Raw genomic sequence first — 16834 nt, 5'->3', positions numbered from 1 at the left:
AGTGTATATTATGTACATCTGGCTTTCCAGACTGGCTCAACCGAATGCTCAGTTTTAGCTTTTTGTGTGTGAGTGTCGTCTCTTGTAGTTTTTACAAGTTCTATTTTTAATAAGTCTTTGCTCGGATGCAGTAATCATCCAGTGAATTATCCCTGGCCAAAACAACAAAATCTTTTTACAGAATCTAAATGACTTACAAAATCTTAGTGAAGCCGTCACAAGGGGTCTCGTTCCCTTCACGAGCGCCCTGAAGTGGTCTGGACTGCATACCACGGCTGTCCGCTTCCAGGCAATATAGACAACTTAAAATAAACGCACACCACACTGACATACACAGACACAAAACTGGAAGGACTTCCTACTCTGGAGCCCATTCCAGTTGAAGGATAAGTGGCATACAGGGCCCATGTCTTCATTTCAGCCAGTTCGCTACAGAAAGAACAACGAGCACCAGAGCAGGAACTGTGAATTGTTATTTGAATAAAAATGAATTCTCATTTTATTTAGGGGTTGATACTTACATTTGAAAGTGGAACCTACTGACTATAAAAGCTTTAGTTAACATTACTCACCAAAATGTCCTGCACAAACAGGATGAGCAAATTAAGATAAGATGTCTTCTAGAATGCTTCCTGCCCAAGGATCAAGTATGCTTATAGATAATTTAGGCAAGATTTTAAAGCGGTATGCACACACTCTTGTTTCTTTGTAGCTGAATTTGGGACTTTAGCGAATCAGCACAATGCTGGACATGCTGTTAGTAGGCCAGTAGGGGGCACTTTGCCCTTGAAGCAATGAAGCAGAGAGTGTATGGCAAAAGAGTTAAAAGGGTCATCCTTTCTTAACCTAAGCATTTTCTTATATCAAATCCCACTTCGTCCACACAATATATCCCAGTTTGTCATAGGGGCACTCTGCCCTCTTCTGTCTTTTGGTCTTTTTTTAAAGGGGCAGATGTATAGAAATACTGTGATGTGGCTGACCTCTTTGGAACTCTAACACCATATCCGGACCCTTTTCCCCCTCTTTTAAAAAGGGATCAGGAAAGTTCCAGTTGGCTTAATAACCTCTCCTTCATTCATAGTCAGGCTAGTGAAGATGGAGGGGTGTGAGGGCCACTGTAACATTGATCTCCTGTTTTAGAACGCTTCGCTTCTCCTTCTGTCCCCCTCCCTCCCATCTCTCTCCCTTCCCCTCTCTCTCCCTCTGTCTCTCCCTTCCACTCTCTCTCCCTCTGTCTGTCACTCTCCTTCTCTCACTCTACCTAGAGAGGATGTGGGCATGGCCTGTAGCAGTGGGGAAGTTACTGAGGACAACAAGCCTGTCTCTGTGTCGTACCAGTCCCCCTTTCATTAGCCTAGCCCGGCCCATGAGACGGGGGCTGGAGATTAAACAAGGATGAGGCTGCACGCTCAGACACACACACACACAAACTCATATGCATACACACACACACACACACACACTGGGCTGAGGTCCCTCCCCCTCCTACTCCCAGCAGAGTGAGGAAACAGTGCCGCTCTCTTCTGACTGTGTTTGTTTAGAATAGAGCCTTTAACCTTAGAAGTCTGCTTTCTTTCTCTCTTATCTACCCTCTCTTTCTCTCCCTCACTCTCTCCATTTCAGGGTGAACTGGGAGCCCCTGGTCCTAACGGAGTCCCTGGCCTCATTGTGAGTATTAATAGCCATGTGGTATGTCTATAGGAGACACTGCTTGGTCGAGGGGACAACAAAATTCTATAATTTTGCTGTCACTGCAGTGTTGTCGACAATAAACAGAATTGTGCCACTGGGAACGAGGCGCAAGAGTGTTTCACGCCATCGCCATACATCCACCACCACCACCACAAACATACGGACTGTAATACAACATGCACACTGTTGTTGCGCAGCTAGAGCGCCGCATTTCCCCGTGCCGTGTTCTAAGTGTGTTTGTTCTGTGTGTTGTTGGTGGTAGGGAGACATGGGTCCGGTTGGGATAATAGGTTTGCCAGGACCGGTTGGACTCAAGGTAAACAGACCTGCTGTGTCACTTTTTCCTATACATTGGTGTAGATCGAATACGATGGAGGGGTCATCACCATATAAAGAAGTATTTTCTCTCAGGGTAGCATGGCCTGTGTCGTCATCTGTGGTTGTTTATTTTTCAGGGGGTAACAGGAAACCCGGGAGAACCAGGACTGAAAGGTGATAAGGTGATCTGAATACCTCATTATCAGCCTACTGTATATCATTAAGCTGCGCCAACCAGATCAGATTACGCATGCAAAGTGAAGTTTCGTCAATCAGCATTCTGTGTTTTGGTTCGTCTCATTAACAAATCCAGTCATTTTAGGAAGTTTATTGTGGGAAATGTAAAAATGTAGTTTGGTTTCGTTTTTTTAATTGACTGGAACTGAAATGGAATTGAGCCCAACCAGCTGGGTTGAGGTTACATGAGGTAAAACGACACACATACCTAGACATCTGATTCTGGAACAGTTCAAAGACGTCCCCTGGTCGACTACATTGTTTTACAGTAGCTCATCATAAATCATTGCAAATGTACAGCTTTGGATTCATGTGTGCGTTTAACTGTTGCAAATGTCAGCTACTGACAAATATAAGCTTTTCTTAGAAACAAAAGTCATATGTATATCTATACAGTACAGACGCTGTGCTCGGTCAATAACAAGGCCAGATGTGTCCTGGACCATTGACATGTCAACAGCTGAAAGTACTAAGGCTGTAGCTTCTCTGCTTCATGCCTATAGCTGCCTGCTGTGCTGCATCTGGGGGTTAGAGTTGAGGATTTAAACTGTATGTTTTATGCATTTCCACCTAACCTGGTCTGGTTTTAACCACCCCCAATCTGTCTCTTCTGTCAGGGTGAAGTTGGTCTTCCGGGAGAGCCAGGCGAGAATGGTTTCCAAGGTGACAAGGTATTTCATTTTTCTGCGAACTGGATGCTCAGCGGATGTTTGCCGTTGTTTATCCATGCACTGTGTGTGTATGTACACTGGAAGTGTCAGTGGTCCCTGGTTGTGATTCAGACGGTGTTTTACAGGGTGTTCAGGGTTTGCCGGGGATTCCAGGCCTCCGTGGAAAAGCAGGGAAACAGGTGAGGCCATCCTTTTGTGTGTTTTATTCGATTTAATTCATTCGTAAAATTTTGTAACACAGCACTTTGGGTTTTTGAAAAGTGCATTACAATTAACAATATTATTATGATTATTAATTCGCTGCACAGAAATATGAACGCAACCTGTAAAGTCTCTGTTCCACGCATCCTGAGCTGAAATAAAACGTACCAGAAACTTCCGTGAGCAGGAAACAATGTATTCCTCTAAAATATTGTACACTGATTGGTTAAAATCCCCCTGTAAGTGAACATTTCTCCCTTGCTAAACGGATCCATAACTCAGTAAAATCTTTGCATCTGTGGATTTTTGTGTTTTAAGCCTTTGTTCGGTATAGAAAGTTGTCAGGTAATGTTGTGATTTTCTTATCTCTCCTAGGGGGTGGCTGGTGACCGTGGTCCTGATGGTATACCTGGTCCTCCAGGCCAAGAGGTAAGGGTCTGAGGAACAAATAGACATGACCCAGGTAAGCTCTCTTCAGATAACCTTCAGGGAAGTAGATGAACCCCTTGTTCTCTGTATTTCTCAGGGTTTCCCAGGAGACATCGGCGCACCAGGTCACAATGGCCCCGAAGGCCCAAAGGTGAGTATACTGGACCTCTTTCCATATTTAGTAGTGTCCTATTGTATTATCTCAGATACCGTTCCATCTGCACATTTTTGAAGGCAATTTTGTCGGTTGGAGTAACACCATTTGTGGGGAAAACAATGTTTGTGTATCAGTGTCATTTGGTGTAGTTGGCAGGATCAATAACTTATATAAACAATGTAACCTTTAGTTGATCTTAGAAGTGGTCTGGGATGTGGTCTTAGAGGTTTCACTGGTTTTTAAAATGAAGTGCTTCGCAAAGGGCAGGTGCATGGAGCATTAAGTCTTTTTTTCTGGAGAGTCTGGGGCCTACTGGCTTGTGGTCCTTACACAAACTTACTGTGTTATTATCCACAGGGGAAGCCAGGGAATAGAGGTTTGCCTGGGCCAAGAGGAACTGCTGGACTAGAGGTGAGATCTTTAATTTACTTTAGTTTACTGAAGCAAACTGTACTACCAATTCCATTAATATCAAGTCTTACATACAAATATATATATATATATATATATATATATATATATATATATATATATATATATATATATATAGTACATATACCACATATGACAACAATAGAATAACATTGACACATACACTGGTGACAATGCAGTTCCCAGCAAACCAATGTTGGTTTTGTGTGAGTTCCCAGGACATTCTTTAGCTTGCGGCCAAGGTGTTTGTGTTTATTTTTCGAGGCAGAAAAACCCAGCCAAAAATGTCCAGTTGTGCTGATGGTTGTATCATGTTTGTATAAAGTATTTACCTGATTTAGTAAAAATCTTCTCAGAACACATTTTGTTATCAAAAATATTTTGTGGGATGTTACTGTACTAATGTTAAACAAAAAAACACGTCTAGAACTTTTAATGGGAATCATATCTAATACGTTGGGAATTTTCCTGGTATGCTTGCTGGCCTCTATCTTTATTGACCCTCTGTCTCCATACTTTCAGGGTGATGAAGGGCCATTGGGACCACCTGGGCCAACAGGACCAGAGGTGAGTGCTGATTGGACAGCTACAAACCAAAACAAACAAAACCAGAAAGTCCAAAAACACAATATGGGTCATTCAGCACATAAAACCTCCCAAATGTCCACTTCCACCATCAAAAAGTCTGTTTCCTAACCATGAAAACTCCAGAGTGGGAGGCATTTTGTTGCAGTCCACATTTAAATCTGTCTGAATCACTATGGTCAGGTTAGCAATATATTGTAAGCTCTTGGCAGGCTGTCAGTCTATTGTGCAGAAAATCTATTTTGATAAATGGCTTACTGCTTATTGTGTGTTTGTGGCACCAATTTGGTCAGTACAATTGCTGTGCTCTGCTACATCTTCACATGGTGCTCAACTGTGAAAAACAACAGCGTTGAAAAAAAAAAAAGTCTTACGGCCCTAAACCAATTAAAACAGAGCCACTCATTTCCGTGCCTAACCATTAGCCCAGACGATATGATGTCTTTGGATTAAGACGTCCCCAAAAAACTGAATTAATTTTTCAGTTACTTTTGGAACACTGCAATTTAGCTAAACACTGATAGTGAATGTCAAGTCATCATCAAAATGCTGGAACAATGTCAGTGTCTGATGGAATGCCTCCCCATTCCCTTGGACTAATGCACATATATTTTTTTTAGCTTGTTAGGTCTTCTGGGTAACTGAGATTGTTAAGTGGATCTCCGTTGTAGACAGACAGATTCCCCATTCCTTATAAATAATCATGAACATCTGGACGTGGATGGACTCCCTCTCTCTTTTCTCCTAGATCCGTTCAGCTGGGTATGAAAGCCAAACCTCTGATTGTGACAATCAGTGAGTACATCCCAAATGGCACACTATTCCCTATGAAGTGCACCACTTTTCAACCAGAGGCTTGTAGGCCCTGGTGAAAAGTAGTGTACTATGAAAAGAATACGGTGTAATTTGGGTAGCAGACAGTAACCTCGGTTTCCACGAAACTGTATCTTCCTGCAGGGACATTCTATTTTCATCCATCGTAGCATGAATAAAGAGTTAGCCTGGAGTCGCCCTAAGTTCAACAACAGCCAAGCCCCGACCCAATTGTACTCACTGTTACATCTGACTCAGCACAATGAAGAACAGCTGAAACCAAATTGCCATCTCCAAAAAACACATTCCCCGCAACTAACACCTCCAATTCTATATGTGAATATTATAATGCATTTAGGCAACATTGATGCTGAAATTAGTTCTGTGTTCTATTGTTGCTGGATATACAGTATTTATGACCCTTGATGAATATAGATTGAGGTTTCTCTGCCAGAAATAGCACTTAGGCCATAACACAAAAAAGTGAGTGATTTTTCAGCCGTTAAAATGTCTGCGATAGCAGAAAGCATTCCATCCAATTAGTTTGAAAGCTGAGTGCCTCCGTAATGCTTTTATTATCTTTGGAATATTTTCTCGTCACTTATTGGTCTAAGCTATTCAGACCTTAATATCACTGCCACTAGGATAAGACGGCTTGCCCTCGATAGTGTCATGTCTTGGACACAATTAAGCTTTATTAAGAAAGAGATATCTCATTGCAAATCCTTTGCAGACATCAGTACAGATACTGTACACATGGTTCTTGGTTTTATATTTGGTTGTATAAGAACTTCCCCAGTGTTCACCAGTATTTGGCTTTGTTCATCAGCTGAAGGACGTTCCTAATTAAGACCTAATGAACTGTTCTTTTAGGCCTTAATTAGGAACTTCCTTTATCTTGTGAACACAGCCTAGTACTTTATAAATTTTCACCTCTGGTTTTGTGTAGCTTATGAGGCGTAGTTATAGTCTGTAGGTTTGGTACTGTGATGGGTTTCTTCTTTCCAGTGTGTTGAAGTACTGTACTGTTTGTTTCATGTATGTTTTCTGTTCAGGGCAGACCTGGAAGGCAGGGATTCCCAGGGAAAACAGGTCCTGAAGGATTGAAGGTCAGATCATATTAGTAGGATTGACTATTAGCCTCTCTATTTTCTGTCTTTTTTTTCTCTTTCTGTTTCTGCCTAGCTATCTCTGACCATTTTAGACCACTAATATTGTCCATATTTGACAATATTTTCGGACTTTAAAAAGGTCCCATTCTGTTTATGAAATGCTAATTTTGTCTCATGCTCTAGGGCGAGATGGGAATAACAGGGGAGGTCGGAAAACCTGGCGAGAGGGTAAAGACTTCTCTCTCTGTTTGTTTACTTTGTGTGTGAGTGTGTGTGTGGGGGGGGTCTGTCTTTTAATCTCTCTCATTGTGTGGGTGGTTGTGTGTGTGTGTGTGTGTGTGTGTATTTGTTTGTGTGAGTGTTTTGCATTCGCCTCACTGCTCCGGAGGCAAGTACAGGACTCTGACTGTTTGTTTTCCTGCGTTGTTCTGCAGGGGCTTATGGGTTTCATCGGGCCTGTCGGGGAGACTGGCCTCTCAGGAGAAAAGGTTAGCTGTGAATTTTCACGCTAGACGTCGTTTTAAAACGCACCGTGAATTCTGTTTGAATATACATGAATGATGATTTGTATTGCTCTACTCCACCAGCTGGCGGAAATAATTCAAGTTATGGGCGGTTGCAGTCTGGTTTGAATAACATAATTTCCACTAGTTTTGCCTGCTGGGGGTTGCTTCCTGTCCTGTGATAGAGCTATGACCCTGGGTTACCCCTGACCTTGTGACCCGACTAGAAACTAACTTCAGGTCCAGAGTGGTTCCGAGGCAGGTCACTTGATCAGGGATTACTCTTGACCCTCCCTGTGTGATACAGGGTCTTCATAGTTGTGTTTTTCCGTTAGGGGGACCGTGGCGAGATGGGCTTCCCTGGACCGCCAGGGGAAAAGGGGGCGATGGTAAGGAGTAAGTCTGGACCCCGTCTCTCTTCCCAGGGTCATTCACCTTTATGTGGGTAGGGCAGAGTGTAATGTTGGGGTGAGGGTCAAGGGGCTTTGACGGGATGCTATATGGGGGCTCGGTGATGAGGTGTGGGGGTGTTTAGATAGCTAAGCATCCGGATGAATTTTTTTTTAATTTAAACCCGAGATCATAGCCAAGATCATAGCCGAGATCATGCAAAGATGGTCTGTACCCATAATGATGAACTGTGGCTATTCGAACTAGGAAACTATTCAAAAACGCTGAATAATTTTGAACTGAATTAACTTTTTATTGGAAGCATTACTCATTTACCTGAAGCACCCAACATAATCTTTCTGTAATGGAACAGAATAAATGATTTATGATTTGATGACATCTATATTAATCACAAAGGCCTGAGTCAGAGCGCAGTGATGATGGATAGCAGTATGCGTGATTTCGTTGGAGTACAGTGTGGTTCATATTTTGGCGTAGCCTACAACTGAATTGTTGAACGCTTACTCTCCGGCAGTCTACTTCAAAAGTAACGGGTGGCTAAAATAATTACAGAAGTGGACACGGTGTTTGTTAATTATGTAAAATATAATAAAAAATATAGAAGGAATATTGAGCAAGCATAGAAAAATATATGTTGCATGCCTGGAGAGGAGTGCTTAGTGAGCGATGAGTACACATTCATCACACGTTTGAATGCAAAACTGTCAATCTTGCACGGTCACAATTTCCACAGCTACTGTTTTCATGCAAAGCTAACAGCAAGCAAGCTGGGAAAAAAGAGCGTTGCCACTTACCAGATGACGATGATCTGAAACTAACACAGTTCACCAGAAGTTAACCAATTAGCCAATATAATAGTGTTGAGAATGCCTGCTGCTGCCAATGTCGCTAGGCTCAAAAAGTGTCGCTAGGCTCACAACAACCAAACTGCTAGCTTTTCGCCCTCAGTTAGGGAAGTCTCCATGAGCCTTCTAGAAGGCCTAATTGTGTCATTTGCCCCCCTCCAAAACTGTTCAACCCAGTCCGATTGTGATTGGTTGAATTGACAGTCATTCCTAATGGCAGCTTAAAAACAATTACATGGCAGATGCCTTTTGTCCAGAACGTGAGCCAAAACTAGTCGTCTTGAGTTGCCTGGATACCACCACAGAAAGATTCAAATTGGAAAATATTTTCTCTTTGCTATAACCCTTTCACTTTTCAACTGAAGCATATTTAATCAGAAGACCATTACAACAAAGGAAAAGCAAAAATAAATTAAAAAGGAAAAAGTTCTACAACATTTTAATATATATATATATATATATATATATATATATATATATATATTATGTGTGTGTGTGTGTGTGTGTATCAATTCTTAATATGCCCTAGAAGGCTGTGTACCAGCCATATTTGCGTTGGATCCAGGGTTGGAGAAGTTTCCAAAATCAAGTTTCCCAAGAGTCTTTTAAAAAAATATATTTAAAAATACTGTTACAAGCCTCGAGTCACTACTCGGTATGGTAAAATGCTGAAAGATGCTGCTTACTCTGCAATGAGACATCTGGAGGTGCCATTGTTTGTGTTTACACATCTCCACAACATATTGACTCAAGCTGTCTTGCTGCATTTTATTATATAGCAACGAGCGCTTCACTGATCCAGCTGTTGGTGTGAGCCAAAGTCGGACAAATGTAGTTACAGTCTCAGCACCTAAACTGTTCTGTTAGCCACGTCATGCGGCCTGAGAAGAGAGGCAAGGCAATACATGAAAATAGCCAAAAGGTTTGTCAGTACGCATCAGTTGAGGTTCTCTATTATTTAGAGAATATTAAATAGGGTTTTAACGTGTCTTTAATGTACAACTTCATTGCGTTTTATTGTTCTGTCTGTCAGGGTCATCCTGGAACACCTGGAGAGGGCGGCCCCTCTGGACCTCCAGGGATACCAGTAAGTAAAACCGTCTCATTTTACCATTCAGGCCCCATTTCCCAGGCCCTAATCCTGCCTGATCCAGGATAAAAAAAACTAGTTACAATTGAGATTTGTTTTTTAGTTAGTGGAGTAGTCTCAATTTGGGTCTGGGAAGCTGGCCGATGATGTTCGGTCTAATTTTACATTTCCTGTGACCTGTAGATTTACGATAACAAACCCGATCACCCGGACACTGTATGGAAATATCGTTGTTTCTAGTTTGGCTTTTGACACAGCGTGGCAAAATGAGCTCAGAATGAAAGTATGGTTGCTGTAAACAGAACAAAAATGTCACAAACTGAACAAGGGTTCAGTTTGAACAGGCGTCCCATTTGGCAGCGCAGCACTGTGTAGACGGAGTATCTTTCAAGGTCAGACTAGAACTCTGCCTGCTACCCTCTCTGGCTCCTCAAGAGGTTTGTTGCCTTCCTCGTTTGGAATCTGGCTACATAAACACAGCCAATAAATGTCTGGGACGAGGTCCACACGGTTACACTGTTAAAACCATTTCCTCCTCCCTGGTTTTGGGAGAACAAAGGCTGAGTTGTTCACCGTGGAAGTGCACCTAGTGCATACCTCCGGTGACACTGACGGGAAGTGGGAGTGACACGCGCTTCAACAGCAGTAGGAATAACACCCTGCCAGGCTGCCGTCAACTTCCCGTTTAACGCCTCCGGGTGAAGCTGACGCGACTCCCGGCCTTCCCTCTTTATGGTTCACCCGCGTGTCTGTACGGTTTACGCCGCGCACCAACATCACGCGGGTTGAGTGTGAGACATCCCTCGCCAGAGTTGGCGTAGCAGGCGGAGGTTTAAAGTAAAGCTGTCTTTCAGGGGGTGTGATCTACCTCCTCGGAGTGGAGCGGTACAGCTTAATGTCAGGTCATGTGTTTTATGTTCTTCCTTCTGCAGGGCCCAGCTGGATCGAGGGGTCTCGGTGGGATCAGAGGACCCAAAGGCCGGAGGGTATGGAACCTTATTTGCTCCTTCTGCGTCTAAATGATATCCTGTGAATATGTTTTAAAGCGGGTGATTTGAATCCTAAATGCTGATTGGTTGTTAACTGTCGAATATGAGACTGTATACCACGGGTATGACAGTACATCAACTTTGAGTGCTCCAATTGCGTTGGTAGCAGGGTTATAATTGTCATAAGGCATCAATCATTGTCCAGGCACCCTGCAATGCATCTTCCCTAACAACAGCACTTAATTGTGGAATGTTGGTCATATACCACACCATCTTGTGCCTTATTACATAAATATACTATAATTGCAGTATATTATAAGAAGGTTGATGAAAATAAACCACAGAAGATAATTTAAATTGAACTCTGCTCAGGCAGAATTAGCATTGAAAAATAACCCTAAGCATATTCCTTTTGAAAGATGACATAAGGCCTCCTAGCCTTTTTGAGATGATAATCACCAGCTAGGTCTAGGGCTGGGTTTCTGAAACAATAGTATCTTAAATTGACCAGCAAAGTACCACCAACAAACATCCTGTTTGATTCAGACCACATCAAAGCTGGGAGAGAGTGATGAGATGCTGTTGACATCTGAGAGAAGGCTAGTAAGACATCAGCCGAATGTACCTTTCACTTTATAGCTTCTCTCCAAGTACTCTTTTGATAAAAATGTTTGCTGGCCTACTGTAAATTGAGGTCAGACTGACAAAGCCAGTGGAGCTTTGAATGAATCAATCGAACATAATTTGTAAAGTACTTATCTCCCCAGCTGTTGTGCTTAAATAAAACATGTTACAGAGGAACAGCAGAATACCGTCAGCTCTAAGCACAATTGGCATGAGCTCTCATATTCCGGGACTCTTTAATCCCTCAAAGGATGCTTCTTTGCTGAAGTACATTTACCTCAAGTCTTTGACCTGAGCCGTAGACTTCTCAGTGTAGCAAATTAGATGCAAATACATGCAAATGAAAGAGGGAGACAGTCCAGCAGTAGCCCAGTGGACTAGATATGATGCAGAACAGATCATAGCATCCCCTGCTAGTGAAGAGAATGAACCAATGTTGTAGTGAAAGGATCTCCAACGTCTGATTCATCTCTGCTCCAAAAGAAACAGTGCCCTTTATTTCCCATGAACTCACTAGAGAAAGATGATTACATTAACGGGCTTCACTCGGCTAACTGAAGGACTGAATCTACAGTCTGTTCCAGTTGAGCCCTCATCAGAAGATTAACTGGATGCTCATGCACATGGACGATAAAAGCTGCCGAGATCACTGAATTGTCTGGGGATGTCAGAGTCTTACCTTATCAATACCATCTGCTTCAGAGGCCTATACACTATCATCTATGGCTCCTACATATCCTCTTTCCTCTATCCATACCCTTACCATTTTCACTGTACATCATTAATGTAGTCCTGCGAGATGCATGAAAAACATAGATATTGCATTAATTGGATGTGATATTTTTTGGAAAACTGCTTAATTATTTTGGGGCTTTCTGCTCTGTGATATGACATCAAAGACATTCACATCCAACTGGAAGGGTTAGATGGGGAAAGGTCGGGGATTAGTCAGCAGTAGGGCTCTGGACTTGTTAAGGTCATGGGTTCACTCTGTGCCCCTTTTCCAATGTCGTGTTTGTAAAGTGGGCGTTCTTGGAAAAAAGATGGGATGAAGAACATAGACATCAGTGTTCGTCTCATAATGTGGGGGCTTTAGGGAGAAAACAACTAGCCCATTAGAAGCAGTCACATCTCCCTCCTCCGTTTCCAGTAATAATTCTTTCCTCCCAGTAACCAAGGTACCCATCCATAGTCATGGGAAAAAATATGTGATATTTAAGCAATTTCCCAAATTAACACAAATGCAGGAGGATGGGAACATTTAAGTGGAACGTTTATGTCAGAGCCATGCTGGTAAAAGTCTATCTGGCTGAAGGGCCCTTGGTTGAAAAGTGGATACTTTAGATTCATAGAATTAATCTTTTTCTATATCTTCCTCTCTTCATTTCTGCCTTTTGCTTCTCGCTCCATCTCTATCTGTCTTTCTATTTCTCTATATATTTATTGCTCTCTCTCCTAGGGTCCGAGGGGTCCTGATGGTCCAGCTGGAGAGAAGGGGTCAGTGGGAGGAAAGGTGAGGAAGTGTTCAGTGTTTTGAGGTCAAAGGTTAGACTTACACCTGTAGGAGGTCTGTAAACAAAGATTTTGTAACTAAAAGTGGGAAGTTGTTAAACACCACACCAGATACAACTTGGAAACATACATTGAATTGTCCTCCAACTGGCAATTACGTTGATGTTTAACAATGTGAGACAACAGGATTGCTTATGGCAGCAGCTTTTCCACAAGTCAATTACCAAAGCTTCATGGTGACCATTGAGGTCAAGGAAATTACCTTTATGACTTATTTTGAACTCGTTAAGAAACATAAGAGGCAGTTAAATGTAAAAAATGCATTCATGTTTTTGTGACCACCATAAATTGTTTACAAGACGATTTGTTTACATGATGGCTGTTGTTGGCAATTAGCCAATTTCTGTTTCTTAATGACTTAAAAATAAGTGAACGCATACTGTTGGTATTTACTACTTCGTAACTGGTGATTACCACTTTCCCACTTGGCTATAACTGCAACAATAGCTCTGCTTTATCTGACCTGATTCCCTGAGTATTTTAATGCTGTCACTTAATTCCTTTATGGAACACACCAACCAATGGAAAACAATTCAGTATTTGTTTGTCTTAATTTGGCACTTTCAACATTTTAAGTTGAAAGGAAACTTGCGAGGGACTTTCTTCTAGGGACACAATATTCTTTTAGGGCTATGTTATTTGCCAACTTCAGAAAACAGTTAATCAAAGCGATTGGAAATTTGCTCTTGGAAGTGTAGTGTGTGAGGCCGTATGCGAGATTGACAAATGTGATTCCTTACAGGGTCCTTATGGTCCACCAGGAAAACCAGGCTTCCCAGGAGAGATGGTACGTACAACCATTTCAAAATCATCACATTTGTTTTTTGGCATATACAATCACACTGACCTGTTTCCAATCGTGGTCTGCACCCAGCTCATGTGCCTTTGGATATTGCTAAGTAGCTATGCTAAGTGACTTGTTTTTTCATTCATGCTTTACTGTTAATTGAAATACACTTGACTGTGAAGGGGACATTCATACCATGTTCAGCTCGTAAACACGTTGTCATTAGAGGTTTCTAATAGCCCAGTCCCTGATTTATTTAGTGTGGCTCTTGTGTGGTGTCTTACAACGCTACGGTTGTTGGTTTGATTCCCACATGGGATATTTTCAGATACTGAATATAATTTACTGAACATTAACAGTGCGTCGCATTGGACAAACATCTGCGTAACAACATAAATTCCCCCCCAAATGATGTTTGTTTACCCTTAATTCCCTCCATGTCATTTTTCTCCAGGGAAAGATTGGGGAGCCTGGAGAAGCGGGGCCTAAAGGATTTCCAGTAAGTGAATGGGGCTAACAAAGTGATCTTTCGGGTTTGTTGTGACTAATGTCAACGGTGTGACCATTAGCAATGGAAAAGGGGCATGAAAGCAGCACGAGTGACACAATAGTACATGAGGTTGAGAGTAGCTGTGGGGACAACCATGGTGAATGTGAAGCTTGTGTGTAACACAGACACGACATTTGAGAGCGGCCAGCTAGCCTGGGGTTGGTATAAGTACTGTGGAAATGGACCGTCTTCCTGTGCCTTCAGCGTTTCACTAACTCCACCAATAACGATGGGTTTATGGTATTTCAGGGTCGCCAGGGACCCTCAGGATCTCCGGGTGCCAAAGGAATAGCAGGAGAGCCAGTAAGTCTGTCCTGAACGTTTAAATATGTTCAGGCTTTATCTCCCAAATCCTTGTCAGTCCTGAGTATCTCTGGGCCAATTGGGGATGTGACCATTCTGTCCTGTGTTTAAATTCCTATAGACATCCACGCTCAATGCTGCATGAGGTTTGCATGAGTTTTCACTTTCAAACTAGGAAGGAGTTTTTGATTTTATTATTGTTCCTAACTTTGTTTTCCGTAAGGCCTCGGTATAACAATCATTTACTGGTTCTGTCCTCTTGTTTTTTCTCCTTTCTGCATTTTCACTCCTGCATAGTGAGGATCCGACAAGCTTTAGATCAGGGGTTATTGCACCAGACCAACATCTTAAAGAGGAATCAGCTATGGGCAAATGTGGGCATGTCCATGCAATGGAAAATCTTCTGGTTAGACCAGGAAAACCCTAATCCTGCATCCTGCATTATGTAACTAAAGAGAAAGAAACTTGTGAGAAAGAGACGTTTGAAACGTTTTTAAAATATTTGTGAGCGTTATGTTAACTTAGATTTTCTGAACGTTTATCTAGAAATGTAATGTAATGTATTATTATTTTTTTTTCACTTGCTATGACAATTTAAACATGTTTGCCCATGCCAAATAAATCCACATTGAATTAAATTTATAGTGAGATGGAAAGAGGAGAGATTGAGACAGGTAAGAGAAATATGTAGAGAGTAGAGTAATGAGAGAGTAAGATAAGATGATTTACTATGAGCTTCCTGTAGAGGCAGAAATGGCTCTGTGGGAACATTGGGTGGTTTCCACCACACGCAGAAGCTTTGGCTCTGGGTTCTAAGTGCTCTGTGTCTCCTGGAGAGGAACAGGATATAATCCTCATGCCTAAGATTAATTTATCTCTGCCACTCTGTGTTTTATCCTTAATGTCTTTTTAACATTTCTATTCTTGATGTTTTTCACTCACATAAATGTTTTTTTTTTTTATTTCTGCAATGGACTGACTTACTCCAGTGTGGTTTCACTCATTTACATTTTAGTCATTTAGCAGACACCCTCATACAGATCGCTTTAATAGTAATGGGTGCATAGATTTTCAGTGTCCACGGTAGTTCTTTACCATAGTTACTATCATATTAGGATGGTGTGGAACTTAGTACTTTTGAGTCTACCATCATCACTGCACTGTCTCTGTCCTCATATCATAGGGACCTTCTGGCCCAGCAGGAACAATGGGCCCACTGGGGGAGATGGGACTCAAGGTATGTTTAATTGCACTATTTAAACTGAGCTGTAGAACATTGGCATCCAGAAACATGTGTAATTGGTCTCTGAGCCGGCATGGGCAGCAGGTAGGCCTAGCGGGTATAGCATCTGACCGCTAACAAAAACGTTGCTAGATTGAATCCCTGAGCTGCCAAGGTGAAACAATTCGTAGTTTTGTCCCTAAGCAAACAGTAATTGCTGCCCAGGCGCTCATCGTGACAGCTCCTCATGCCTCTCCAATTCGGAGCGGTTGGGCTTAAACGAGAAAGCCAGTTCTTGGTTGGACCTTGTGCACAGATTGACTAATGTTTCTTTTCCATTCATAATTTGTCATCTGTGATTGTTTTCTGTCAGGGCCCTCCTGGAAAGGTTGGAGAACCGGGGTTGCCAGGAGAACCAGGAGAGAAGGTGAGGCACTACATGTATTAGTTGATTCAGTGGAAAATAAGTGACGACTACTTGCTGTTAATAATGGCTGGAGAATCGTTTTCTCAAGGATTACCCAACATATCACTTTTTAATAACGTATTTACATGAGGTAGGGTGTGTTTTCATAGGCCACGTGGTGTATTGAAATCGAAACTAGCCCCGATGTGCTGAGTATATAATTGACTTCTGCATAATTGACCTGTGTGACAGGGTGCTTTTGGACCACCGGGAAGCACAGGCGAGCAAGGCCTCATCGGACAGAGGGTGGGTACCCTCAAAATGTTAATTTCTACTGTTGTTGGTGATTTTTGAACTAACTTTGGCTTAATTAACTTGTACTTAAACGCTCCTCGTCTTCAGGGAGAGATAGGGAACGATGGGGAGGCTGGACAGAGCGGACCCGACGGTACCAAGGTAAGAGAAGAACAATGTCATGGCAATAGTCAAACAGTATGACCCACATTGCCAAGGCAACATGTTTTTCCTAAGCGTATCGCTGGCCTCATCCTGACATGCATTGGCAGATGTTAAATGGACATTGAGGGATGGTTTCAGTTTCATATCCCCTGTTAGGGATCAGACATCAATCTGCCATTCGCAAGAGAATGTGATTTTAACCTTTCATCAATGCCAAATTCATATGGAGCTAATGAACTTTACTGTGTCTGGACTGGCAGATGGTTCTTCTCATTCATTCTCGAGTGCTGTGCTGTATGTGTATGCTGTTGATGCAGAGTGAAATTAAATAAACAGTCCCATTTTGAGTACTTTCATCTGGCAGGGATTTTAGTAAAATAGAGACAATTTGTTTCCTGAGCCAAGTGGCTGGCTACATACATA

General features: G+C 42.2%; 1 protein-coding gene across 2 annotated transcripts in view; it reads left to right on the top strand.

Moving 5' to 3' along the window:
• The window catches only part of col27a1b (collagen, type XXVII, alpha 1b), a 71101-nt gene that overhangs the window by 39372 nt on the left and 14895 nt on the right, over positions 1-16834 (top strand). For both annotated transcript variants that reach the window (XM_010876075.3, XM_020052657.3), the window contains exons 14-36: positions 1627-1671; positions 1958-2011; positions 2151-2195; positions 2868-2921; positions 3047-3100; positions 3498-3551; positions 3649-3702; positions 4066-4119; positions 4663-4707; positions 6594-6647; positions 6834-6878; positions 7085-7138; positions 7489-7542; positions 9443-9496; positions 10432-10485; positions 12572-12625; positions 13427-13471; positions 13926-13970; positions 14271-14324; positions 15508-15561; positions 15920-15973; positions 16205-16258; positions 16355-16408. In XM_010876075.3, the coding sequence (XP_010874377.2) occupies positions 1627-1671; positions 1958-2011; positions 2151-2195; positions 2868-2921; positions 3047-3100; positions 3498-3551; positions 3649-3702; positions 4066-4119; positions 4663-4707; positions 6594-6647; positions 6834-6878; positions 7085-7138; positions 7489-7542; positions 9443-9496; positions 10432-10485; positions 12572-12625; positions 13427-13471; positions 13926-13970; positions 14271-14324; positions 15508-15561; positions 15920-15973; positions 16205-16258; positions 16355-16408 (1188 nt within the window). The remainder of the gene's footprint in view (positions 1-1626; positions 1672-1957; positions 2012-2150; positions 2196-2867; positions 2922-3046; positions 3101-3497; positions 3552-3648; positions 3703-4065; positions 4120-4662; positions 4708-6593; positions 6648-6833; positions 6879-7084; positions 7139-7488; positions 7543-9442; positions 9497-10431; positions 10486-12571; positions 12626-13426; positions 13472-13925; positions 13971-14270; positions 14325-15507; positions 15562-15919; positions 15974-16204; positions 16259-16354; positions 16409-16834) is intronic.

This window comes from Esox lucius, chromosome 13 (genome assembly GCF_011004845.1).
Source record: "Esox lucius isolate fEsoLuc1 chromosome 13, fEsoLuc1.pri, whole genome shotgun sequence".
NCBI classification, from domain to species: Eukaryota; Metazoa; Chordata; class Actinopteri; order Esociformes; family Esocidae; genus Esox; species Esox lucius.
This window is presented reverse-complemented; position numbering and strand designations above follow the sequence as displayed.